We start from the raw sequence: 25,827 nt of genomic DNA on the forward strand, positions 1-25,827 counted from the left end.
CCTTTCTCCACTTTATTTCACTCTCTTGCTCTTCCTCTCTCTCTCTATCTAACCTTTCTCCACTTTATTTCACTCTCTTGCTCTTCCTCTCTCTCTATCTAACCTTTCTCCACTTTATTTCACTCTCTTGCTCTTCCTCTCTCTCTATCTAACCTTTCTCCACTTTATTTCGCTCTCTTTTTTTCTCCTATTTGTATCTCTGTCATCCTAAACAACTCATGATTGTCTGATGTGCAAATTCAGCCAAGAACATTGCCGGGTTGAAATCAAGGTTGAAATGTGAAATCATTCCATGAGTCAGACGTGTTTCTCACCCTACGCTCATCATCTCTGCTACAGGAGAGGAGCTGTGCCTTACAGTCACATATTGATTCAACCTTACAGACATCACTATTTCTTTGACTTTCTTTGACTCTTTCTGTGATGTTGTGATCCCGTCTAGCCAGTGTGCCTATGCAATTTACTGTCATCCAACATTTGCAAGACATCATGATGATATAATTATATTGAATCAGATATTCAATTATTGACATCCTGCTATATCATCTCTATATCTACCATCAAATGTAATTGGAGAAAATCTACAATAATGTGGCCATATTAACATACAAAGACCACGTCTGAGACTAAACGTGTCCCTTTGTTATGACATCACAGTGCTGAGAACAAGAGGAGAACCAAGTACGTCCAGAGGAGTCTGAACCCAGAGTGGAACCAGACAGTCATCTACAAGAACATACACCTGGAACAGGTAGGAACACACACACACACATGCACCTACTAACGCATGCATCACACACACACACACACACACACACACACCCACACACACACACACACACACACACACACACACACACACACACACACACACACACACACATCCACATTAAACATTATTTTAAATGAACGTTTATGTTAATCTTATTTCCAGTTGGATTGGTAGTTCTGAATCCTTAGGGATGTTCTGACTATCCCTCTGCAGCCTTGGTTCCCATTACCAATCCCCTGAAGCCCATAGCACCACTGACCTGGTTAGGTTAAACAACCCCCTTACAGACTACCAGTCACCAGAGAGAGACAGAGACATCTTCATTCAACATAACAGTAGCAGTCCTTGCCTAGTTGCAATTCAGACAATGGAAGATGAGTGCAGTCTGTCCATACGGCACTCTCTCTCAGCGGACAGTAGTGTCTCTAGTCTAGTGGCTCTTCTGAGACTCTCTGCTGTTAGCTACTTCTCTCTATTCCCCCCACTGAGGTTGTAAATGCTGCTCCATCACACACTCACTCTCCCACTCCCCTGCCAAGCACACATGTAAACACACACACACACACACACACACACACACACACACACACACACACACACACACACACACACACACACACACACACACACACACACACACATACACACACACACACATAATTACCCAGTCTACTGACTGGCTGGTTGAGTGATATACAGTACGTCTGCATGGGTGTTGTACTTGGCATAACTCGTTTAAATGTATTTGTTCATTTAATCACTTTTCACTCATCCTCTCTCTCACTCTCTCTCTCTCGCTCCCCCCACCTCTCTCTCTCTCTCTCTCTCTCTCTCTCTCTCTCTCTCTCTTCCTCACTCTCCCTCTGTCTCTCAGCTAAAGAAAAAGACTCTGGAGGTGACAGTGTGGGATTATGACAGATCTTCCTCCAATGACTTCCTGGGAGAAGTGAGTGTCTCCAGAATCAGACACACTCTGGTTTAGACGTCACATACATTCACTTCAGTCATCCCTTTACCCTAACGTCTCCTGATGCCATGTTTTTAAATGTTCTCTAGCCAAAAGCGGCTCATGTTTCCTGCCTTATTGCTCCCCTCTCAACAAGACTTTATTCAAAGCTAGTTTCATTGTTTGTCAGTCTATATACAGTGAGTTAAAAAGTAGTTGATCCCCTGCTGATTGTGTACGTTTGCCCACTGACAAATAAATGATCAGTCTATAATTTTAATGGTAAGTTTATTTGAACAGTGAGAGACAGTGAATAACAGTGAATAACAACAAAAAAATCCAGAAAAACGCATGTCAAAAATGTTATAAATTGATTTGCATTTTAATGAGGGAAATAAGTATTTGACCCCTCTGCAAAACACGACTTAGTACTTGGTGGCAAAACCCTTGTTGGCAATCACAGAGGTCAGACGTTTCTTGTAGTTGGCCACCAGGTTTGCACACATCTCAGGAGGGATTTTGTCCCGCTCCTCTTTGCAGATTTTCTCCAAGTCATTAAGGTTTCGAGGCTGACATTTGATTTCAGTCCTTCTCGGCGTAGTGTGTTACCAATTGTTTTCTTGGTGACTATGGTCCCAGCTGCCTTGAGATCATTGACAAGATCCTCCCGTGTAGTTCTGGGCTGATTCCTCACCGTTCTCATGATCATTGCAACTCCACGAGGTGAGATCTTGCATGGAGCCCCAGGCCGAGGGAGATTGACAGTTCTTTTGTGTTTCTTCCATTTGCGAATAATCGCACCAACTGTTGTCACCTTCTCACCAAGCTGCTTGACGATGGTCTTGTAGCCCAATCCAGCCTTGTGTAGGTCTACAATCTTGTACCTGACATCCTTGGAGAGCTCTTTGGTCTTGGCCATGGTGGAGAGTTTGGAATCTGATTGATTGATTGCTTCCGTGGACAGGTGTCTTTTATACAGGTAACAAACTGAGATTAGGAGCACTCCCTTTAAGAGTGTGCTCCTAACCTCAGCTCGTTACCTATATAAAAGACACCTGGGAGCCAGAAATCTTTCTGATTGAGAGGGGGTCAAATACTTATTTTCCTCATTAAAATGCAAATCAATTTATAACATTTTTGACATGTGTTTTTCTGGATTTTTTTGTTGTTATTCTGTCTCTCACTGTTCAAATAAACCTACCATTAAAATTATAGACTGATAATTTCTTTGTCAGTGGGCAAACGTACAAAATCAGCAGGGGATCAAATACTTTTTTCCCTCACTGTAATGAATCCCACAGATCCTCTGCTAAATGGAGAAGGATCCTAATTATTTATAATGTAGAATGGTGGTGTGTTCACAGCATATCTCTTAATACACTGATTGTACCAAACATTAGGAGCACCGTCCTAATATTGAGTTGCATCCCCCCCCTTTTGCCCTAAGAACGGTCTTAATTCGTTGGGGCATGGACTCTACAATGTGTCGAAAGCGTTCCACAGGGATGCAGGCCCATGTTGACTCCAATGCTTTCCACAGTTGTGTCAATTTGGCTGGATGTCCTTTGGTTGGTGGACCATTCTTGATACACATGGGAAACTGTTGAGCGTGAAAAACCCAGCAGCCTGGTACCTACTATCATACCTCGTTCAATGGCACTTAAATCTTTTGTCTGGCCCATTCACCCTCTGAATGTCACACATACACAATCCATGTCTCAATTGTCTCAAGATTTAAATATCCTTCTTTAACATGTCTCCTCCCCTTCATTTACACTGATTGAAGTGGAATTAACAAGGGACGTCAATAAGGGAGCATAGCTTTAACCTGGATTCACCTGGTCAGTCTATGTCAGGGAAAGAGCAGGGCTCAGATTCACAAAACCTTCTTAGGAAGAAATGTCTTCTTAACTGCCATTTTTTTCTTAACTATAGACTTAAGAAGAAAGTAAAGACAAGTTGCTCTTCCTCAAAAAGATTCTTGGAAATGTTCTAGCTCTATTTCTTATGTTTCTCCTTAAGCAAAAAGTTAAGAAGAAATTAGATTCTGAAAATAAAGTTATTTCCAAGGTAGCTAAACCCTTGTCTTAAAATAAGGGCAGTGAGAGAAAAAGCTCATGAAAGCAATTGAACATGTTTAATTCACTCACAAACTTCATGTGAAAGTTTCAGTATTGATTATTTTAAACTCAAGAACATGTTTTAGAACAGTAATCTCAGTAGGAAATATGCTAAGATGATTACCATTGCTTAACTAGATAGCTAGCTAAAACCGTTGCCAAGCAAGAATTATTTGGAAGAAGATATTTGCGAAGTTCGTAAGAAAATCACTCAATCTTAAGATGTTGTTGGGGAATTGCACTTACAAACTATCTTATTCACTTTTTTTCTCAAGAAGCTTCTTAAGTTTTTGCGTAAGTAGAGTTTTGTGAATCTGGGCCTAGATGTTCTTAATGTTTTGTATACTCAGTGTATATTTGCTGTGTTTTCCTATAAGTCTTTGCTTACACAAGGATACCTGTCTACTATTTATTTCTCTGTCTCTGTCTCTATGTTTCTCTCTCTCTCTCGCTCTCTCTTGGTCTCTCTCTCTCTGTATCTCTCTCTGTCTCTCTCTTTCCGTATCTCTCTCTCTCTCTCGCTCTCTCTTGGTCTCTCTCTCTCTGTATCTCTCTCTGTCTCTCTCTTTCCGTATCTCTCTCTCTCACTCTTTCTCTCTCTCTCTCTCTCTCTCTCTCTCTCTCTCTCTCTCTCTCTCTCTCTCTCTCTCTCTCTCTCTCTTTCTCTCTCTCTCTCTCTCTCTCTCTCTCTCTCTCTCTCTCTCTCCTCTCTCTCTCTCTCCAGGTGTTGATAGACCTGTCTAACACGTCCCAGCTGGACAACACTCCTCGCTGGCTGCCTCTGAAGGAGCAGAGTGAGAGCATCGAGCACAGCAGAACCCACCACACCGCCCAGGGGCCTGGGGGGCCAGGAGCAGGGATAGGGCCAGGACAGGGGTCCGTAGCAGGGCAAGAACCAGGACAGGGCATGGGGCCAGGGATGGGCCAAGGACAGGGGCAGGGACAGGTACTGTAGTGTATTCATTGTCTACTATCTATCCTTGCCATCATTGATTGTAACTTAATGATGTAAGATGCTATATTATAATGCATAAAGCACATTTAATTGAATTGTATTGCAGATGGGGGAGTGCCATGAGTCTCCTAAGAACTCTGTGATAAAGAGCAGGAGCCACGGGATCTTCCCTGACCCAGCAAAAGGTAGGAGCCTCTTCCAGCTGCCTTGTTGCTTTTAACTAACGCTTGCCATTGTGTGGTTTAGCCACCCAGCTGCTTTACAGTTTTTCTTCTTTTCCGTTTTGCTGATTGCCACTCTGTTGTCATAGTGAGAGAACATGTAGTCATGGTGACAGTTTTGCTAATGGCTGTCATAATTATACTTTTAGTGCCAGTCACTTATCTGGCTCAGTGCCCTCCATGTTGTGGTGTCATCCTTGTTTTTTTGTCATGTAGCAGACACTCTTATCCAGAGCGACTTACAGTTAGTGCATTCATCTTACGATAGCTACTGTAGGTGAGACAACCACATATCACAGTCAGAGTAATACAATTTCTTCTCAATAAAGTAGCTATCAGCAGTATCAGTGCTAGTAAGAAGGGGCGGAGTGTTAGTTCAAGAAAGTCAAGGTTATTCTATTTTTATGTTTTTGCCACAGGACAAATGTTTAACTACTACATGGCTCTTTTAGTGACTTTTATAGACATTCCCTTTCTCTCTATTTCCTCTCTCTCTCTCTATCACTACCTCCTCCCTCTCCTCCCTCCTCCTACCTCTCCCAGACATGCAGATGGTGACTCTAGAGAAATCCCACAGTAGTCCAGGCAGCTCTAAGTCGTCTTCAGACGGCCAGCTTCGTTCTCACGGTCCATCCCGCAGCCAGAGCAAGAGCAGCGTCACGCAAGCCCACCTGGAGGATGCTGGGATAGCTATAGCTGCCGCCGAGGCCGCCGTGCAACAGTCCCGCCTCCAACCAAGTAATCCCCGCCCCTTCCTGTGACACACTTCCTCTCAGCTCTGCCACGCATGCTAGCTCATCATCTCTCCGTTTATCTATCCTCTTGTTCTATCACTCCTTCTTTTCTCTTCTTTTCCTCTCCCTTCTGTTCTGGCCTTCTGATTGGTTCTTCTAAGCAATTAGATGGTTCCTCTAAGCAGTCAGTTCTATTCTGTTGGGTTTTCTTGTTTGCTCTAGTGGTGTATCACCCACTGATCTAGTCAGAGTCCATCACTAAAACATTGCATGGCAGATCTTATAGTAGACCCTGGCCTGTGGAGAAAACATCTCAATATAAAATCTATATTAAAAATGAATTTATAAACTGCTGTTCTCACACTAAACACTCAAAATGTGTATGGTCCTCCGTTTCTCTGACGTTACTGTGACATCTGCAGGGTTGGGGAAAGTAGGGCACAGCACCGTTTGGGCTCAGCGTGAGCAGATTTCCATCATACACACATCAGACACTCACAATAGCCCAGAGTATGAACAGTAACACACAGGACAGAGACGAAACAGCCACAGTTCACCAAAGCAATTCTCTACTTCCCAGTCTAAATAGAGTGAGGATATACATGTCTCTCTCCAACATCTACTGTCTCCCAGTGTGATCCCCTATCCATCCTCCAGGTCTAGAAACCATGATAGAGCTTGACCCCCAGGTTGTGACATGCAGTCCCCCTCGGTGTTGGTTCGGGTGTCTGGTTCACTCCCCTAACTGCCCTTTCATTGGAAAAGGTCAAGCCCCTGTAGGTGTGTGTGAGGAAGTGTGAGTGTGTGTGCATATGTGTGTGACCCCTGACCCCTAAGTGTGTCCAATGTAATGATACAAACACCCTGAGATGTACAGTAGCCCTTCCTCCCTTCCCACCCCCGACGTGATGAGTTTATAAACGCCACCTGGCACTGACCAGACACACCAGGAAATACAGACACAGCAGCATGAGGGACAAAGGGCAACAGGAAACTGACTCTACACTCACCGGCCAATGAGAGTACAGAAAGGAGTCTGACCTTCCGGGGAACAGCAGTGTCTGGGGAAGGTGAGACAACAGGACGGGAGTATAGAAATTATAAACAAGAATAATATAATATAACCTCACTAATTAAACTACAGGCCTTTCTCTCCTCTAGACAAGCATGGTATCAATAAGAAACATAATACAACTTAATGATCATGTAAACCATTTAGAGTTTTGATAAATATGTGTAAATAGTCAAAAACGTCTCAATAGTTGCTTTGGCATTTATTTAAATTCATAATTAATGCTGCCTCCCGAGTGGCACAGTGGTCTAAGGCACTGCATCGCAGTGCTAGAGGGTCACTACAGACCCGGGTTCGATCCCAGGCTGTGTCTCATGGGGAGACCCATGGGTCTCATGGGGAGACGCATGAGACGGTGTACAATTGGGCCAGCGTTGTCCGTGTTAGGGGAGGGTTTGGCCGTCCGGGCGCGTGCACACTGACTTGTGTCACCAGTTGTATGGTGTGGCTGGCTTCTGGGTTAAGCGAGCAGTGTGTCAAGAAGCAGTGTGGCTTGGCAGGGTCATGTTTCAGAGAACGCATGGCTCTAGACCTTCGCCTCTCCTGATATGGGAGTTGGGAGTTGCAGCGATGGGACAAGACTGTAACTACCAATTGGATATCATGAAATTGGGGTAAAAAAAAATAATTAAAAATCCTAATAAATATGCCCATCTATTCAAGTAATTACATAACTATTATTTTAGCATGTTTATATATTATTATTATATTTATGTTACCCGTACGTACTCTGCTATTACATCATGTTTATTCCATGGTTTATATGTATCAGTAACACTTTACATAAATATTTTAGTTATAATGCTTTATAACTTGTTAAAAGGATGCATGACCCTTTATAAGGGCTGAGAAGATATTATAAAGGGGCCATACATGCTCATGACAGGTCTTACAATGCATTATAGCTATCATGATGGATTGTTATTTAAGGAAAGTGTCACCCATGTTTGTTTTAGTCTGTTTGTCAGTAAATGTATTATTATCTGTAAGCTTAGGCAGGGTATGTTCATTGAACATGTTTTTTGTTGTTGTGGACACCAGAAGGAAAAGCTGTTAGTAACAGCTAATGGAGATCCACATAATCAAATAAACAAACACTGTGACCGCCGATGTAGTTGCAACATTTACATTCACATTCATCTATGAGAATAGTAATAACCATTTTTATATTATAGTTTATAGAATATTATGGACGCACATTATCAAGGTAGTGAAATGAATCTCACTTTCTCTCCCTCCTACACTCACACACATGCAGTCATTCACTGCCCCTCCTCTCTCGCCCTCTCTCTCTTTCCCCCGACCCTCTGTAGGACCAGGCCACAGGTTGGGGGATGTGTCAGGGCCGGTGGTGTCCTCAGCCCCCAGTCTGATGGAGGGGTATGGGGGGCTGGATGGAGACGAGGGGGCTGGCACAGGGGTGGACAGCGCCATCTTCCAGGTCCCATGCATGTGAGTAAACAGCCTATGTGTGTGTGTGTGTGTGGGGGGGGGGGGGGTTCTAGTATGATGGCTGACCTTACTACCTAAGACCTGAAGACTTGTGTTGAATCCCCAAGAAAAGTCCACAGACTTGTGGTGGTGGATGATGTATCACATCCATGTTTTGTATCTGTGGATCTAATGTGTGTTCATTTCCAACAGAGGGAAGATCATCCACAACGGTCCTGACAAGTTTAGAGGACTGCCACCCTCACTATCAGACAGCGAGGGTAAGACTGTGTGTGTGTGTGTGTGTGTGTGGTGTGTGTGTGTGTGTGTGTGTGTGTGTGTGTGTGTGTGTGTGTGTGTGTGTGTGTGAGACAGTTTCTCCCAATAAACTTTGTCTTTACATGTCTGCCATCTGCTGGACCGAACAGGAAATAACACCAACAGGCTGCTTTAAGCCTACCTCTAAATGCCTGGTCACATACATAGGAAGTAACTATCTTGCTCTCTGTGTCATAACTATATCTAGGATTCAGATGGCTCAGGTGTCGTGGTGGCCCCTCTCTTTCTCTCAGTTTCTCCAGTTTCACTCCATAACAATAGACTAGAGGCCACCTTAGTGCACAACTGGACAGCCAGTTCAAAGGTTCATTATCATGGCAACTGACATCTCGAACCTTTACTGGAAATGAGTGTTTCCCAACCTGACCTCTAACCGAGTTACAGCCACAGTGACGTGGCGGAGAATGGTTTTGGGTTCAGAACTGAGTTTAGTGAAACTGGAGAGAGGAGAGTCCTCCTCTGGTTCCATTTTGGTGCAGGCAGTATGTCAATAATGCGTCGGTGTTGAATAATTTACATCTGCAGAGAGGAAGGGTGTGTGTATCTCGCTATAACTTTGCCTCTGTCTCTCTCTCACTCTGTCCCTTGCTGCCCCCCTTGTTCCCTCATACCCCTTCTGTCCCTCCTCTCCCAGGGGGTGGGGGCAAGACCCAGGTGATGGGGGAGATCAAGGTGGCTCTGAAGAAGGAGGTGAAACAAGAGGGAGACCAGCTGATCCTGGAAGTCCTACAGTGTAGAAACATCACTTACAAATTCAAGAGCCCAGACCACCTACCAGGTAACTGTGTGTGTGTGTGTGTCTGACCGTCTGTCTGTCTGTCTGCCTCACTGACTGTCTGACCGTCTGACTGTGTGTCTGTCTGTAGATCTCTATGTGAAGCTGTATGTGGTGAACGTGGCGACTCAGAAGAGGATTATCAAGAAGAAGACCAGAGTGTGTCGTCACGACAGAGAACCCTCCTTCAACGAGACCTTTAGGTTCAGCCTCAACCCCACCGGACACTCCCTGCAGGTAACACACAAACTCTACGACCTTGTGTTTATTTTACTCTGGTGTCCTGCTTTATTCAGACTTTTTATTGTTCCAACAGCCCCTATGACTGTTCTGTAATACCAGTACTTTTCACACACACACATGAACGCACACAGACAAACACAAACAAACACACAGGACACTACAAGTATGTGTGTGTGTTCCCCCTGTCCCTAGTTGTTCCTGGTGTCTAACGGGGGTAAGTTTATGAAGAAGACCCTGATAGGAGAGGCCTACATCTGGCTGGACAAGGTGGACATGAGGAAGAGGGTGGTCAGCTGGCACAAGCTGCTGGTCAGCTCCACACACAACCAGTCATGAGAGGTCAACTTGAGAGGACACCGAGGGGTCAACCAGAGGTCAGTGAAGATCAATGAATACTTATGGTCAATGGCTGTTCTTTGTCAAGACGAGGAGGAGGAGTTGAGTTACACAGTGCCCTTCATCCCCTTTGTGTTATTCTGTATGGAAAGAAAAGAGAGGGGGAGGAGAAGAAGAGATAAGAGGGAAGGAAGAGGGGTTGCGGGTACGGACTCGCCCAGAAAGAACTGATCCTCCTATTCCCTCTCCCACTGCCAGACATGGACTTTACCCTGATCCTTAATTGGACCAAAGACTGTCAGAGACTGTACCCTGATTGGATAGACTGCCAGCACGCACGCACGCACACACACACACACACACACACACACACACACACACACACACACACACACACACACACACACACACACACACACACACACACACACACACACACACCACCGAGGAATGAAGAAGTCCTCCGCTGTAAGAGGACACACACATCTCACCACCTGTCAGCTCTCTGCTCGACATGTCGGATGCAAAACCTGACGTCAAACAGGACTGGGCAGCAATATCACAAAGATAGTTACCATGATGGAGCTACTCATTTCTGTTCTGTCTGAATCTGATACTGTTGTTTATGGCTTATCAGATCATTATCATTATTGGGATTGATCTGTGAAAATGTCAGTCAGTCAGTGAGTGGGGTTCAAATTGATGTATTTGTTTGTGTGTTTTTGTCCTTGGCTGTTTGACAAAGTATGGAATGTTTGTTGTAAGATTCTATTTATGTTGTGTACAAAAAGTACAGTGCAATTATATTGTTGATAAGTAATTAACGAAACCTGACCATACCTGAACTCTCAAGTCCAGTAGGTGACAGTAATGTACCATTACAGTTTGTTGCCAACAGCCATAAAACTCCAACTTGACCTTACCTGGAAAGATGTAGATGTACATTCAGATTTAGATAGATATATGTCAGAATATGAATCATATCAGAGACACAGTGTACAGAGAAATGTTATTTATGACCATAGATGCATATATTACAGATGATATGAGGTGTCTCCTCATGTACAGTTTATTCTAAAGACTACATTCTGGACAAACAAGGGTATGGAAGGAGCACAGACAATCCAATCCCTTTAGCTCTGGTGTTATGCAGTTATACTGGGTGTTATACAGTGGGAAAACAGGAAAATGCAGTTCAAATGGTGAATGTAGAACTCATAGCACAACTGAGACAGAGAGGAGAACAACTACATGGATATCCGTCCTCTTACAGGTGGGGAGAAGAGAACAGATAGAAGAGGATGTCAGGTCCCTTCCCTTCAAACTCATGGCAGTCTGATATATTGTGTTGTGAGAGAGTCCATTCCACATACGGACAGCAGTGTGTAGGAATCTTCCGTCCCCTCCCCTTATTATGTCCTGAACGTTACTCACTGAGGAAGATCACATGATTTTACTGGACCCATCAGACTGGTTATGTTTTTGTGATGTCTTACGCACATGTGACTGGAGGCTTAAACAATAGTTTTGGTTTGAGAGCAAAACCGAGATTGCTGGCCACCTTGCCCAACCTGCAATCGAACAGAGGGATGTGTAGCCTCTCTCTGGTGAAGTGCTCTGCTCCCCTGTTTGGGCTCCTCACCTATTCTATGTTAAAGCAACAGTTAGACACACCTGTCCCCTGCGTGTGTGACATCACAGTCTGGTTCTGTAAAAAAAACGGAACACCCAACATCTTGCTGTAAACAGTACACTGTAAATTGTGCACTGTGCAGTCAGTGTCAGTGGATGTAATGCGACAACACAGTGAACCAGCCTTTGTCACTGCCTCTGGTCAAAGCTCTAAGTCATTACCTATGGTCCAGTCATAACACGGCCAGGACACACTGATACACACTGATATACAGTCCAAATCTATGGGCTCAGAACCATATGGCACTACTGTTGTTAGTATATTATTATTGTCAGTGATCTATATAGTGGATCATAGTGAACAACATCCTCAAGTGACCCTACAGAGCTAGTACCCTCCACCCTATCTGCAGGCATATCACTGAGCAACTAGGGAGGACAGATGCAATTTCCTAATAAATTAAGTCCATATCAGAGGCTCGAAATTCAGACACTGAGTCAAGATGTCACAAATGTTCATAAGACAAAAAAAACGTGATTTTAAAGAGGGTTAGTTTTACAGAAAATGATATTGTCGTGCCAACCTTGTTTTGTAAGCAAACCCATTGGTTGTGTTGAAGTCATTCTATGCAACATAGACCTTGTGTTTGAATGCATTTTCTTAACATGTAATATCAGTGAACATTGTGTCTGAAAATATGTATCTTATGAATAGAATTTTAATTTATTTTGGTTTATATATTATTGAAGAAAAGTATAAAAAAAATAGAGAGAGATTTTTTTACTACTTAACAGCTGTTATCATGTACATGAAGCTTGTGCACTTTAGTATTACATGTTGATTGATTTCCTTGTCCTGTGTAACGTGTTATGACATGCAAGTTTAAGTATCTGTTACAGTTAGTGTCTCCATGTTGAGATGATGTTGAGTCATGTTATCTGTGCTGAAGAAGTTCAGACACCTCTCTTTTTGATTTCCAAGGCAATAGAAAAACTCAAAAAACAACATCTACATTCACAGACAATTTAAGGTACATATTACTTCACAATGCACAAATCTAAGGAGACATCAATCTGTATGTTTGATACAACCACCAACACATGTATGTATAAATCAATGATAATGAGTCTGAGGAAAAATAACGAGAGGTTATTTTCAATGCCCAACTCCAGGACTGTCCAACAACCCTGAATGGAGTCCTTACATTTCCCTTAGCTAGACAGTTAATATACATTGTTCCTAAGTCTGTTGCTAGTAACCGTGAAACCAATCAAACGTGTATCTGTTGAGTGTGAATGTGGCATACTCATCTGATCTGTGTAAATACAAAGTGTTTTTATTTTCTACAGAGATTGATAAATCATATTGTCTGAGGTTCGAGCATGTGAGTGTAACAACAAAAAAGGACAAAAAACTAAAACCTGTCTGTCTGTCTGTCTGTCTGTCTGTCTGTCTGTCTGTCTGTCTGTCTGTCTGTCTGTCTGTCTGTCTGTCTGTCTGTCTGTCTGTCTGTCTGTCTGTCTGTCTGTCTGTCTGTCTGTCTGTCTGTCTGTCTGTCTGTCTGTCTGTAGTGGTGTGTGTGAGGTACTTATGTGATCAGACTGTGTTGTCAACCAATGGGTGTCTTACTGCACGACCATGTCGCAGACGTCACCGAGCCAACCTGGATGTTGCATGTTTTGTTGATGGTCTGTCAATATTTTTGCTTCCAGATTATGTTTAAAAAGAGAGAATATGTATAGATTTATCGGAAATTGTATTCCGACTGTATAAAGATTATGCTTGTAAAATTGTCTTGTTTTTCATTCAGTGTAAAAATGGAGAATCTAGCGTTCTGGTTTTGTGGTTGTACACAGGATGTGTTGAGATATTATTATGCAAATTGTGCTGTAAAAACCGGCTGTTTACCTAAAGTCTAAAGAATAAATATAAAAAGAGATTTATTCCACAACCTTAAAGGACTTTTGGTTTCATATTTGAGTGTGTTATGTAATCTGCAACTATTATTTTTCCTTCTGCTCTCTTATATGTACATCCACCCCAGTCAATTGTTTTCAATCAAACTTTCAGCACTACAATTATTCCTGTATATTCGCTTCATGTCCAGCAGGTGGCAACATCCTCTCAGTAATGGCTCCTAGTGGACTACAGTTGTGTTTCCCAACCCTGGTCCTCCAGTACCCCCAACAGTACACAGTTCCATTGTAGCCCTGGACAAACACCTCATTCAACTCATTGAGGGCTTGATGATTAGTTGACAGGTTGATTCAGGTGTGCTTGTCCAGGGTTACAGTAGACATGTGGACTGTTGGCGGTACTGGAGGACCAGGGTAGGGAAACACTGGACTACAGGACTGAAAAGTAGAAGTTGTACATGCAGACGCGCACAGACACACACAGCTTGCATGCACATAAACACACAGAACAAAGACGTATGTGCTGTGCTGAGAGAGTGTATAGCAGGCATTAGACTAGCACCTCTGCATCCCCAGTCTAGAGACTGGCGGCTCCATCTCGGTCTATTGTCTGTCAAGGCCTCCAGCCTCCTGTCTTTCAGCACTATTATGTTCTTCCTTTCTCTCTCTGCTTATTTCCTCTGTCTCTCTCTCCTCTCTATGTCTCTCCTCTCTATGTCTATCCTCTCTGTCTGTCCTCTCTCTGTCTCCTCTCTATGTCTCTCCTCTCTATGTCTCTCCTCTCTATGTCGCTCCAATCGCTCTCCTTTGTCTCTCCTCTTTCTGTCTCTCCTCTTTCTGTCTCTCCTCCGTCTGTCTCTCCTCCGTCTGTCTCTCCTCCCTCTGTCTCTCCTCTCTCTGTCTCTCCTCTCTCTGTCTCTCCTCTCTCTGTCTCTCCTCTCTCTGTCTCTCCTCTCTACATTTCTCCTCTCTATGTTTCTCCTCTCTATGTCTCTCTTCTCTATGTCTCTCCTCTCTCTGTCTCTCCTCTCTATGTTTCTCCTCTTAATGTCTCTCCTCCCTATGTCTCTCCTGTCTATCCCTATGTCTCTCCTGTCTATAACAGATCTCACTGTAGAATACATCTCAATGTTACATCTGCTCCCTCGCTTACACCTCTGTGTGTGTGTGTGTGTGTGTGTGTGTGTGTGTGTGTGTGTGTGTGTGTGTGTGTGTGTGTGTGTGTGTGTGTGTGTGTGTGTGTGTGTGTGTGTGTGTGTGTGTGTGTGTGTGTGTGTGTGTGTGTGTGTGTGTGCATGTGTGTGTGCATGTGCGTGTGAGAGAATGGGAGATGAGAGAGAGAGAGGGTGAGAGGATGAGAGAGATGGTGTGTGTGGTTGCTAAGCAACGATTGATAACCAAATCCCCAAGCATCCCAGATGTGTTACCCTGCCCTGCCTCTGGGTCGGACTATCTGACTGGCTCCTCTGTTGTCCAATCAGACATGCACTCTGAGAGCCTAATAATTGGAACTAGAACACATAACAGTCTGGCTGTCACCTGAAATACTGTATAATAGATACAGTAGATTGGTTACATTGTTTTCTCAGACCATTTTATTTTGAAATCTACCACCAATATTTTAGATAACCCATAGGCAAAACATATAGAGTAGGTGATTGCATATTTACTGTAACCCATGCTGTACATAATGCTTGTCTTGTTGGCATAAGAACCAAAGGCTATGTAGGCCTAGCTTTTGGCACAACATCCTTGGCCCGGTAGCCATTATGTCACTCATAGCGCTTGTTAAGGTAGGGAATCTTGTAAAACCCTTCAGATGGATCACGTTGTGAAGAATTTGATAGTGTAAATCGCTATCTCATAACAGTCTGTTCAATGGTGCGATCAATAAGTTATCAGTCACCGCTGTCCTCTGACAAGTCTGCTACCTGTCACTCACACTGTCACTATGTCTCTCTGTCTGTCTGGGGGATTGATGATGATTGGTAAGGACTCCCAGAGAAATGATTTAACATCAAACTGAGTAAAATATGGTGTGTGCGTGGGTGAGAGAGAGAAAGATGTCAATCCAATAGAACATCCCTGATAGGCTATGTATCTGTGACTACCATCACCTCAGACAGACAGACAGACAGACAGAGAGGTACCAATCCAATAGAACATCCCTGATAGGCTATGTATCTGTGACTACCATCACCTCAGACAGACAGACAGACAGACAGACAGACAGACAGACAGACAGACAGACAGACAGACAGACAGACAGACAGACAGACAGACAGACAGACAGACAGACAGACAGACAGACAGACAGACAGACAGACAGACAGACAGACAGACAGACAGACAGAGAGGTACCAATCCAATAGAACATCCCTGATAGGCTATGTATCTGTGACTACCATCACCTCAGACAGAGAGAGAGAGAGGTACCAATCCAATAGAACATCCCTGATAGGCTATGTATCTGTGACTACCATCACCTCAGACAGACAGAGAGAGAGAGAGGTACCAATCCAATAGAACATCCCTGATAGGCTATGTATCTGTGACTACCATCACCTCAGACAGACAGACAGACAGAGAGGTACCAATCCAATAGAACATCCCTGATAGGCTATGTATCTGTGACTACCATCACCTCAGACAGACAGAGAGAGAGAGAGGTACCAATCCAATAGAACATCCCTGATAGGCTATGTATCTGTGACTACCATCACCTCAGACAGACAGACAGACAGAGAGGTACCAATCCAATAGAACATCCCTGATAGGCTATGTATCTGTGACTACCATCACCTCAGACAGACACAGAGAGAGAGAGGTACCAATCCAATAGAACATCCCTGATAGGCTATGTATCTGTGACTACCATCACCTCAGACAGACACAGAGAGAGAGAGGGTACCAATCCGGTACCTGTTAGAGCGCTGATGCCAGTTGATCAGATTGTCGGTGGCGGGGCTGGGTTATCTCCGAGTGTGTGACACACACTACTGGCTTGGCGTGGACCATTCTACGCACTCAAACACGCAGCTGGAGAGGGGCGTAGTGTATGAATGTGCGTGCGTGTGTTTGGACGGGGAGTTGGCGCCTGGCAATGGACACCTACAGACCACACGCCGTGTTGATTTTACTGTTATTATCGTCGGATTTTTGTCTGCCGTCGCAGTTTCCAACAAATCTCATGTAAGTACTAATCTAATCCTCGCCTATAGCTTCTCAAATCCCAATTGTTGTTTGTGTGACTCTGTAAATGCAGTTGATTAATTGTGTGTGTGTGTGTGTGTGTGTGTGTGTGTGTGTGTGTGTGTGTGTGTCATTCCTAACAATGAATAACTAAAACAATGGTATCTGATGAAAAACTGTTATTACAAGCGGGTTAGACCAGTCTTGCGGCTTAGCACCTTGCCATCTCCCCCGGTTTATTTGTTAAGTTCTTGTTACATCGCTGCGCTATTATGTCTGGATTGTCTGGAGATGCAAAAGAGGCGGTAGGATGGGCACCGGTCCCGTTTCTCTCCTTATTTCAACCGTCTGCTTCTCCTACTCCTCACCATGACATATCTAGTGTATTTATAGCCTCTGTGTGTGTCAGTGTGACTGTTAATGAGACATGTGTTACTTTCACTAGCAGTTTCCTGTGTGCTGTTCGCAGTCGTTTGGATATGTTATGTGATTAATGACTATAATGCGCGCAGTGTCGCAGGTAAATTGTGGCTGTTGGCTGGCCAAGGGATAATGTCCTGTAAACTTGTTGAAACAACCTGGACTCAGGGGTAGACTAATCTGTCTTCTTCCATTTAGTATGATATGTTACGTTTCCCATGGTATGTATTAATTTGTAGATGTCCATCATCCATTTTGTACAATATGTTACGAATTTGCAATAGTCCTACATATTTTACGAATTCCAATTTGTTGTGTCTAACGTTAGGTGGGCTAGGGGTTAGGTTATAGGGTTAAGCTTAAGGGAAGGGTTAGCTAACATGCTAAGTAGTTGCAAATGCTACTTTCTCATGATGAGAATTGAACATGCAACCTTTGGGTTGCCAGACATTCACGTTATACACCTACCCATCCACCCTGACCAACTAGCAAGTGTCTTCACTGACATTTTCAACCTCTCCCTGACTGAGTCAGTAATACCTACATGTTTCAAGCAGACCACCATAGTACCTGTGCCCAAGAAAGGGAAGGTAACCTGTCTAAATGACTACCACCCCGTAGCACTCGCGTCTGTAGCCATGAAGTGCTTTGAAAGGCTGGTCATTGCTCAAATCGACACCATCATCCCGGAAACCCTCGACCAACTCCAATTCGCATACTGCCCTAACAGATCCACAGATGACGCAATCTCAATCGCACTCCAAACTGCCCTTTCCCACCTGGACAAAAGGAACACCTATGTGAGAATGCTATTCATTGATTAAAGCTCAGCGTTCAACACCATATTGCCCACAAAGCTCATCACTAAGCTAATGACCCTGGGACTAAACACCACCCTCTGCAACAAGACAGCCTATAGGGAGGAGGTCAAACACCTGGCAGTGTTGTGCCAGGACAACAACCTCTCACTCAATGTGAGAAAGACAAAGGAACTGATCGTAGACTACAGGAAAAGGAGGGCCGAACAGGCGTCCATTAACATCGACGTGGCTGTAGTGGAGCTGGTCGATAGTTTGGAGTTCCTCGGTGTCCACATAATCAACAAATGATCATGTTCCAAACACACCAAGACAGTTGTGAAGAGGGCACTACAACACCTTTTCCCCCTCAGGAGACTGAAAAGATTTGGCATGGGTCCCCAGATCCTCAAAAAGTTATACAGCTGCACCATTGAGGGCATCCTGACTGGTTGCATCACCGCCTGGTATGGCAACTGCTTGGCATCCGACCGTACGGCGCTACAGATGGTAGTGCGTACGGCCCTGTTCATCACTGGGGCCAAGCTGGGGCCTATACTGTATCAGAGGAATCCCCAAAAATTGTCAGACTCCAGTCACCCAAGTCATAGACTGTTCTCTCTGCTACCGCACAGCAAGCAGTATTGGAGCGCCAAGTCTAGATCAAAAGGCTCCTTAACAGCTTATACCCCCAAGCCATAAGACTGGTGAACAATTCATCAAAAGCCACCCAGACTATTTACGTTGACACCGGACTATTTACACCAGACTATTTACATTGACACCGGACTATTTACACCAGACTATTTACATTGACACCGGACTATTTACACTGGACTATTTACGTTGACACCGGACTATTTACACTGGACTATTTACGTTGACACCGGACTATTTACACCGGACTATTTACATTGACACCGGACTATTTACACTGGACTATTTACGTTGACACCGGACTATTTACACTGGACTATTTACGTTGACACCGGACTATTTACACCGGACTATTTACACCGGACTATTTACGTTGACACCGTATTCTATTTTTATGTAAAAAATTCTGAGTTAATGCCTAAACTTAACCTTAAATACTAATTCTGATGTGAGACTGAGAGCTGATTGCATAGTAAACCCCAAGGCATTATTAACTAAAATAGTTCTAATATATTGAACTCAAAGTCAATGAAAAGTAATTTTTACTTAAAATATTCATGTGGAACTGACTCAAAACTAAATGAGATGTTAGTAGTAAATTTCCCAGGTTTTCCAGAAATCACAGTTGGAAGATTCCTGGAAATCCTGCAACCAGGATTTTCTTTTTAATCTGTAATTTTGTAAAAGTTACTGCAATTTTGCTATGCCTCAGAATAAGGCTTTATGATATATATAATAATTGTCATAAATAAATTCTAGTGATACCATCCACCTAAGAACTCACTTGGTCAAGGCCACAGGACTGAAAATGAATGAGATTACAACCATGTTTCTTTCACTATCAATTACAGTCATTGGTGGTAACTCTACAAGTCACTAGAAAAGGTAAGGCACACTGGGAAATTATATTGGAGGTATGACTTAGTGGGGGCGTTACTCAAAAGGTTCAAGCTGTTACAACTCAAATCTCTATCCCCCTACAGCAGTGGTCACCAACCGTGACTGGTCAATCTCCAAGGAATTCCTAGTCGATCACCAAACATTTCTGTAAAAAACCCAACGATACAGCCTTGTGTTACTATTTTGATTCATGCTGTTGGCGGAAGGTGCACTTGATTCAGCAGCCCTAGCGCCTGGGAAGGCAAAGTGTTTAATTTTGAACCATTTCATCTGTCTGAAGTTAAAACTGCCTACACGGCAGCCCCAGAGAGCAAATCAAGTGCACCTATAGGCCTACCGTTATAGCCAATCAGAAAGCTCAGATCACCATGTCTGCACAGTTTTCTCGAACCATAGACTGGAAAAGAAGGCTGGAAACAGCAAAGTTGATACTGTGAGATTACAAAACTTTTAAAACCATGACTAAAGAGAGACTTAACGAATGCAGTAAAGAGCTGCTGTTTTTATGAGTAAGTTTTTAAGATGTTTAAGTTGTTATTCAGCACTAGTGTCAACACTTTGTTCAATATTTTTTATAAGCCATAAAATGTGTGTTCTCCCTACTTCCACTCACACTACAACCAGCACTGCAGCTGCAATGAATGAGTATAGCAAAGTGTTCCCATAAGCTTGCCTTATTATTAGCATCTTTTGTCTTTTTTAATATCAAGGAATATTTAACTTTCTCTGGTCATAGGTAACAACATGAATTGGTGCTTGAGGCAGAAATAATGCAGTGCGACTTGAGATTCGCCATCAGCTGGAAGACCGTGTCTCCTTTTCTCAGTGGAGGAAGGGAGAGCGGAAAGATGGTGAGTCAGGTGAGAGGCAGTCTCGCCACTGTTCCCTCCCCTCAGACTGACCATCAGATGCAGGTCATCAGTCCAGTAAAAAAAAAATATGCTGTAATTGTTATGCACACTCAGCTGTGCCTCACAATTAATTCAACAAATGATCTATTACCAGTGTGATAATATACCTACTTTTTTAAAATATAATTTCAAAATGGTCTGAGAAGAACAACATTGACAGGGAAATTCAAGCATAGCCAATTTGCAGTGGTAATAAATTGGGCCTACTGCACAAACCTCATTGCTACAGAACTGTTTTTAATTGGTTAAGGTTGCATAGGTTTATGTTTTTTAAGTCATGTTTAATCTGAGCACTATATCTCGGCTTGCATTTTGACTCAGCATGATCTTGACTCAGAAAAGGTTGGTGACCACTGCCCAACATGGTCACAGTGACTATCAGTTTGAGTAATGACTACAAAATCAATTTAAGTAACTTTACTCAGATATATTAAGTGCAACAGGATTCCTCAAACGTTTTGAGTAATGATGGCACATTGGTGTTTACAGTGTACCACGTAACATAGCATAATAATTTGAGTGTCCTGGATTTACACTTACTATGTTACGTCTAGTGTATGAGACCAGACTGGTTGAAAAGGGGAGTTAGAGCTTAATTAAAGCTGCCATATGTGACTTTTTGGGTGAACTGACCAAATTCACATAGAAATGGGAGTTATAGATTTGTCATTCTCATTGAATGCAAGTCTAAGTAGCGGTATATCTGTTCTATGTGCGCTATTTCTATGCTTCCCGTTCTTAAGTTTCGTTTTTGCATTTATTACTTTCTGGTTGTGTACACCAGCTTCAAACAGCTGAAAATCCAATATTTTTGGTTATGAAAAACATATTTCACAGTTTAGATGGGAGAATGATTCTCTACACTATACTTGCTTGTTTTGTCACATAAACTGAAATTCGGCGAACTATTAGAATTTTTGCATCCAGGAAAAGGCGGAGCGATTTCTGCATAGTGCATCTTTAAGACTTACTGTAGAATATATGAGAATGATATCATACTGTTAGCTTATGATATACTGTGACTCCCAATCCTACAAGTGAAACAACAGTGAAACACAGAATATGTATTTTCATGGGTTTATTACAGAGATCATACAGTATATGGTTTATTACTATGCAATATTGCTTTAGGAAAATGGGAAGAAAAGATTAATGCTCTGTACCCTAATGATCTCCCAGTGTTAAAGAGCTGATAATTGAAGGTAACAGCAGACATTATGTGTGTGTAATCAGTTAGCTTCACTCCACCCAGCAGTTAATCTTGGGATGTAGGATGCGACACAAGGAGCGGTATCTAGCGGTTACAGGCAGGTAGCCTAGCGGTTACAGGCAGGTAGCCTAGCGGTTACAGGCAGGTAGTCACGCGGTTACAGGCAGGTAGTCACGCGGTTACAGGCAGGTAGCCTAGCGGTTACAGGCAGGTAGTCACGCGGTTACAGGCAGGTAGCCTAGCGGTTACAGGCAGGTAGCCTAGCGGTTACAGGCAGGTAGTCACGCAGTTACAGGCAGGTAGTCACGCGGTTACAGGCAGGTGGCCTAGCGGTTACAGGCAGGTAGCCTAGCGGTTAAGAGAGTTGGGCCAGTAATCGAAAGGTTGGTGTTTGAATCCCAGAGCTGACTAGGTGAAAAATCTGTCCGTGCCCTTGAGCAAGTCACTTAATTGCTCCAGGGTTGCTGTCAATAATGGCTGATCCCTGGCTCTGACATCACTCTCTCAGGGTGTCTCAGGGGGAGTGGGATATGCAAAAAAAAAGCATTCCAATTCACATGTGTATAATACAGACTTTTACATATGTGAAATAGGACACATTTAAGCACCCGCCTAATTATTATTTTTACTATTATTATTATTATTATTATTATTGGTGACTAAATTGGTATAGTTGCATACAGAGGTTGGGATTTGTAAATGGTTGTCTCTTCTGTCTTACAGAACTGGTTGTTTTTCCATGGTCATTTGTTAGCAGGAATCTATCGAATCACACAATCCCAACTGTATTGAAGCCATTTCTGTTCTATAAAAGTATTGTCCCGCGAGTTGATGCCTGTGTTGTCAGACTGTCTGTCTCTATAATGATGTGTAAATAGTCCATAGTTCAACACAGCATTCCGCTGACACACTCAGTATGGATACACTCATTACCCCCCTCACTCTCTCTCTCTCTCTCTCTCTCTCTGTCTCTCTCTGTCTCTCGCTGTCTCTCTCTCTATCCCTGTGTGTGTAGAACAATTTAGGGCAGTACGGAAAAAAATAAATAAAATAAAAATAGATGAGATGAAATGAAATGTATGTATGCATTCACTACTGTAAGTCACTCTGGATAAGAGCGTCTGCTAAATGACTAAAATGTAAATGTATCTGACCCAGTTGCTGTGTGTATTGGTAATTATTATGTGCTGACTTTAGAAGTTACAGTAGTTATATCTCTATGACCAGAGCAGAGCACCCCTGCCAACTCAGACAAACTGCACTGTCTATACATTCATGGAGCAGAGCTGGGTCTGGATTGGTCAGTTTGACAGATATGCACTTGTACATGTAGGGTTGAGTTGGAGATGATCGACAATACAAATAGAACAACTCATGCATACAGAACTTACACAGTCGTACTTTTAATGTTTCTGGAAATGTTGAGGCTTTTGGCCACATGAAAGCTGAGAGGTAAAAACCTTACCACAACTTGGTAGCTCCTCTCTCTCAATTCAATTCAATTCAAGGGGCTTTTTTTGGCATGGGAAGCATATGTTTACATTGCCAAAGCAAGTGAAGTGGATAAACAAAAGTGAAATAAACAATAAAAAGTTAACAGTAAATATTACACTCACACAAGTTCCAAAATAATAGAGACATTTCAAAGTCATATTATGTCTATATACAGTGTTGTAACGATGTGCAAATAGTTAAAGTACAAAAGGGAAAATAAATAAACATAAATATGGGTTGTATTTACAATGGTGTTTCTTCTTTACTGGTTGCCCTTTTGTTGTGGCACCAGGTCACTAATCTTGCTGCTGTGATGGCACACTGTGGTATTTCACCCAATAGATATGGGAGTTTATCAAAATTGGGTTTGTTTTCAAATTCTTTGTGGGTCTGTGTAATCTGAGGGAAATATGTGTCTCTAGTATGGTCATACATTTGGCAGGAGGTTAGGAAGTGCAGCTCAGTTTCCACCTCATTTTGGGGGCAGTGTGCACATAGCCTGTCTTCTGTTGAGAGCCAGGTCTGCCTACGGCGACCTTTCTCAATAGCAAGGCTATGCTCACTGAGTCTGTACATATTCAAAGCTTTCCTAAATTTTGGGTCAGTCACAGTAGTCAGTTAGTCTGACACTGTGTACTCTCTGTTTAAAGACAAATTGCATTCTAGTTTGCTCTGTTTTTTATTTTTTTATTCTTTCCAATGCGTCAAGTAATTGTTTTTTTGTTTTCTCATAATTTGGTTGGGCCTAATTGTGTTGCTGTCCTGGGGCTCTGTGGTGTTGTCAAATAATAGTTCTGCAGGAGGGGTGAAGTCAGGCGCAGGAGACTCAGGTACGTGAAACACGTAGTTACTTTAATGAAGAAAAACAAGTCCAAAATATCAAGCCTACAAGGCAAGGGAAAAAATATTCCAACAAAGGAAGACTAACACAGTCTTGGGAATATAACGGGACTCAGCCCAGCAACCCTAAAGCCAAAACACTAAATATAAAAGGACCAGAAAAGAAATCCCCCCCCCCCCCAACCTACGATAACAGACATGAAACAATCCCGCACAACCCCAAACACAAAACAGACAGACTAAATACCCCACTAATTACTAAACACAAAACAGGTGCTACCCTAACCAGACATTACCAAACGAAACAGAAAAGGAAATCGGTGGCAGCTAGTAGGCTGGCGACGACGACCGCCGAGCGCCGCCCGAACGGGGAGAGGCGCCACCTGTGGACGTTGTGACAGGGTTCTGTTTGTGTTTGTGAACAGAGACCCAGGGCCAGCTTGCTTAGGGGAATCTTCTCCAGGTTAATCTCTCTGTAGGTGATGGCTTTGTTATGGAAGGTTTGGGAATCGCTTCCTTTTAGGTGGTTGTAGAATTTAACGTCTATTTACCTGGATTTTGATAATTAGCGGGTAATAATTCTGCTCTACTGCATTATTTGGTGTTTTACGTTGTAAACAAAGGCTATTTTTGCAGAATTCAGCATGCAGAGTCTCAATTCTGTGTTTGTCCCATTTTGTGAATTCTTGGTTGGTGAGCGGACCCCAGACCTCACAACCATTAAGGGCAATGGGTTCTATAATTTATTCAAGTATTTTTAGCCAGATCCTAATTGGCATGCAAAATGTTATGTTCCTTTTGATGGCATAGAACGCCCTTCTTGACTTGTCTCTCAGATCGTTCACAGCTTTGTGGAAGTTACCTGTGGCACTGATGTTTAGGCCAAGGTATCTATAGTTTTTCGTGTGCTCTAGGGCAATGGTGTCTAGATGGAATTTGTATTTGTGGTCCTGGCAACTGGACCTTTTTTTGGAAAACCATTACTTTTGTCTTACTGAGATTTACTGTCAAAGCCCAGGTCTGACAGAATCTGTGCAGAAGATCTAGGTGCTGCTCTAGGCCCTGCCCTACTTGGTTGAGGACAGAAGCACCAGATCATCAGCAAACAATAGACATTTGACTTCAGATTCTATTAGGGTGAGGCCGGGTGCTATAGACTGTTCTAGTGCCTTCGAGAATTCGTTGATATATATATATATATATATATATACACAGTATATTGAAGAGGTTGGGGCTCAAGCGCATTCCTGTCTCACCTCACGGCCCTGTGAAAAGAAATGTGTGTGTATTTTTGCCACTTTTAACCACACACTTGTTGTTTGTGTACATGGATTTTATGATGTCGTACATTTTCACCCCAACACAGATTCCATCACTTTGTATATCAGACCCTCATGCCAAATTGAGTCAAAAGCCTTTATGAAATCAACAAAGCATGAGAAGACTTTGCCTTTGTTTTGGTTTGTTTGTCAATAGGATGTGCAGGGTGAATACGTGGCCTGTCGTACGGTAATTTGGTTAAAAGCCAATTTGACATTTTGTCAGTACATTGCTTTCACTGAGGAAATGTACAAGTCTGCTGTTATTTATAATGCAGAGGATTTTCTCAAGTTTGCTGTTGACGCATATCCCATGATAGTTATTGGGGTCAAATTTGTCTCCACTTTTGTAGATTGGGGGGGGGGGTCAGTCCTTGGTTCGAAATATTGGGGAAGATACCTGAGTTGAGGATGGTGTTGAAGAGTTTAAGTATAGCCAATTGGAATTTGTGGTCTGTATATTTTATCATTTAATTTAGGATACCATCAACACCACAGGCCTTTTTTGTGTTGGAGGGTGTGTATTGTTATGGAGCCAAAAATATTGGAGAAGTGGTTTATCCACACATCTCTGTTTTGGATAGATAACACTTT

The 25,827-nt window shown here is 42.9% G+C and overlaps 2 protein-coding genes across 3 annotated transcripts in view; both read left to right on the forward strand.

The window, feature by feature from the left end:
* The window catches only part of LOC106599044 (uncharacterized), a 158,004-nt gene extending 147,632 nt beyond the window's left edge, over nt 1-10,372 (forward strand). The window contains exons 36-45 of the mRNA XM_082956625.1: nt 658-751; nt 1,647-1,718; nt 4,563-4,784; nt 4,900-4,978; nt 5,558-5,752; nt 8,134-8,272; nt 8,465-8,532; nt 9,225-9,368; nt 9,457-9,602; nt 9,801-10,372. Coding sequence (XP_082812751.1) covers nt 658-751; nt 1,647-1,718; nt 4,563-4,784; nt 4,900-4,978; nt 5,558-5,752; nt 8,134-8,272; nt 8,465-8,532; nt 9,225-9,368; nt 9,457-9,602; nt 9,801-9,944 — 1,303 coding nt within the window. The 3' untranslated portion in view covers nt 9,945-10,372. The remainder of the gene's footprint in view (nt 1-657; nt 752-1,646; nt 1,719-4,562; nt 4,785-4,899; nt 4,979-5,557; nt 5,753-8,133; nt 8,273-8,464; nt 8,533-9,224; nt 9,369-9,456; nt 9,603-9,800) is intronic.
* A 5,991-nt stretch (nt 10,373-16,363) lies between these two features.
* Nucleotides 16,364-25,827, forward strand: part of LOC106561208 (voltage-dependent calcium channel subunit alpha-2/delta-1) — a 116,283-nt gene continuing 106,819 nt past the window's right edge. For both annotated transcript variants that reach the window (XM_045698746.2, XM_045698747.2), the window contains exon 1: nt 16,364-16,685. In XM_045698746.2, the coding sequence (XP_045554702.1) occupies nt 16,552-16,685 (134 nt within the window). In that variant the 5' untranslated portion in view covers nt 16,364-16,551. The remainder of the gene's footprint in view (nt 16,686-25,827) is intronic.

The sequence above is a fragment of the Salmo salar genome, chromosome 10 (genome assembly GCF_965601325.2).
Source record: "Salmo salar chromosome 10, fSalSal1, whole genome shotgun sequence".
In the NCBI taxonomy this organism is placed as follows: domain Eukaryota; kingdom Metazoa; phylum Chordata; class Actinopteri; order Salmoniformes; family Salmonidae; genus Salmo; species Salmo salar.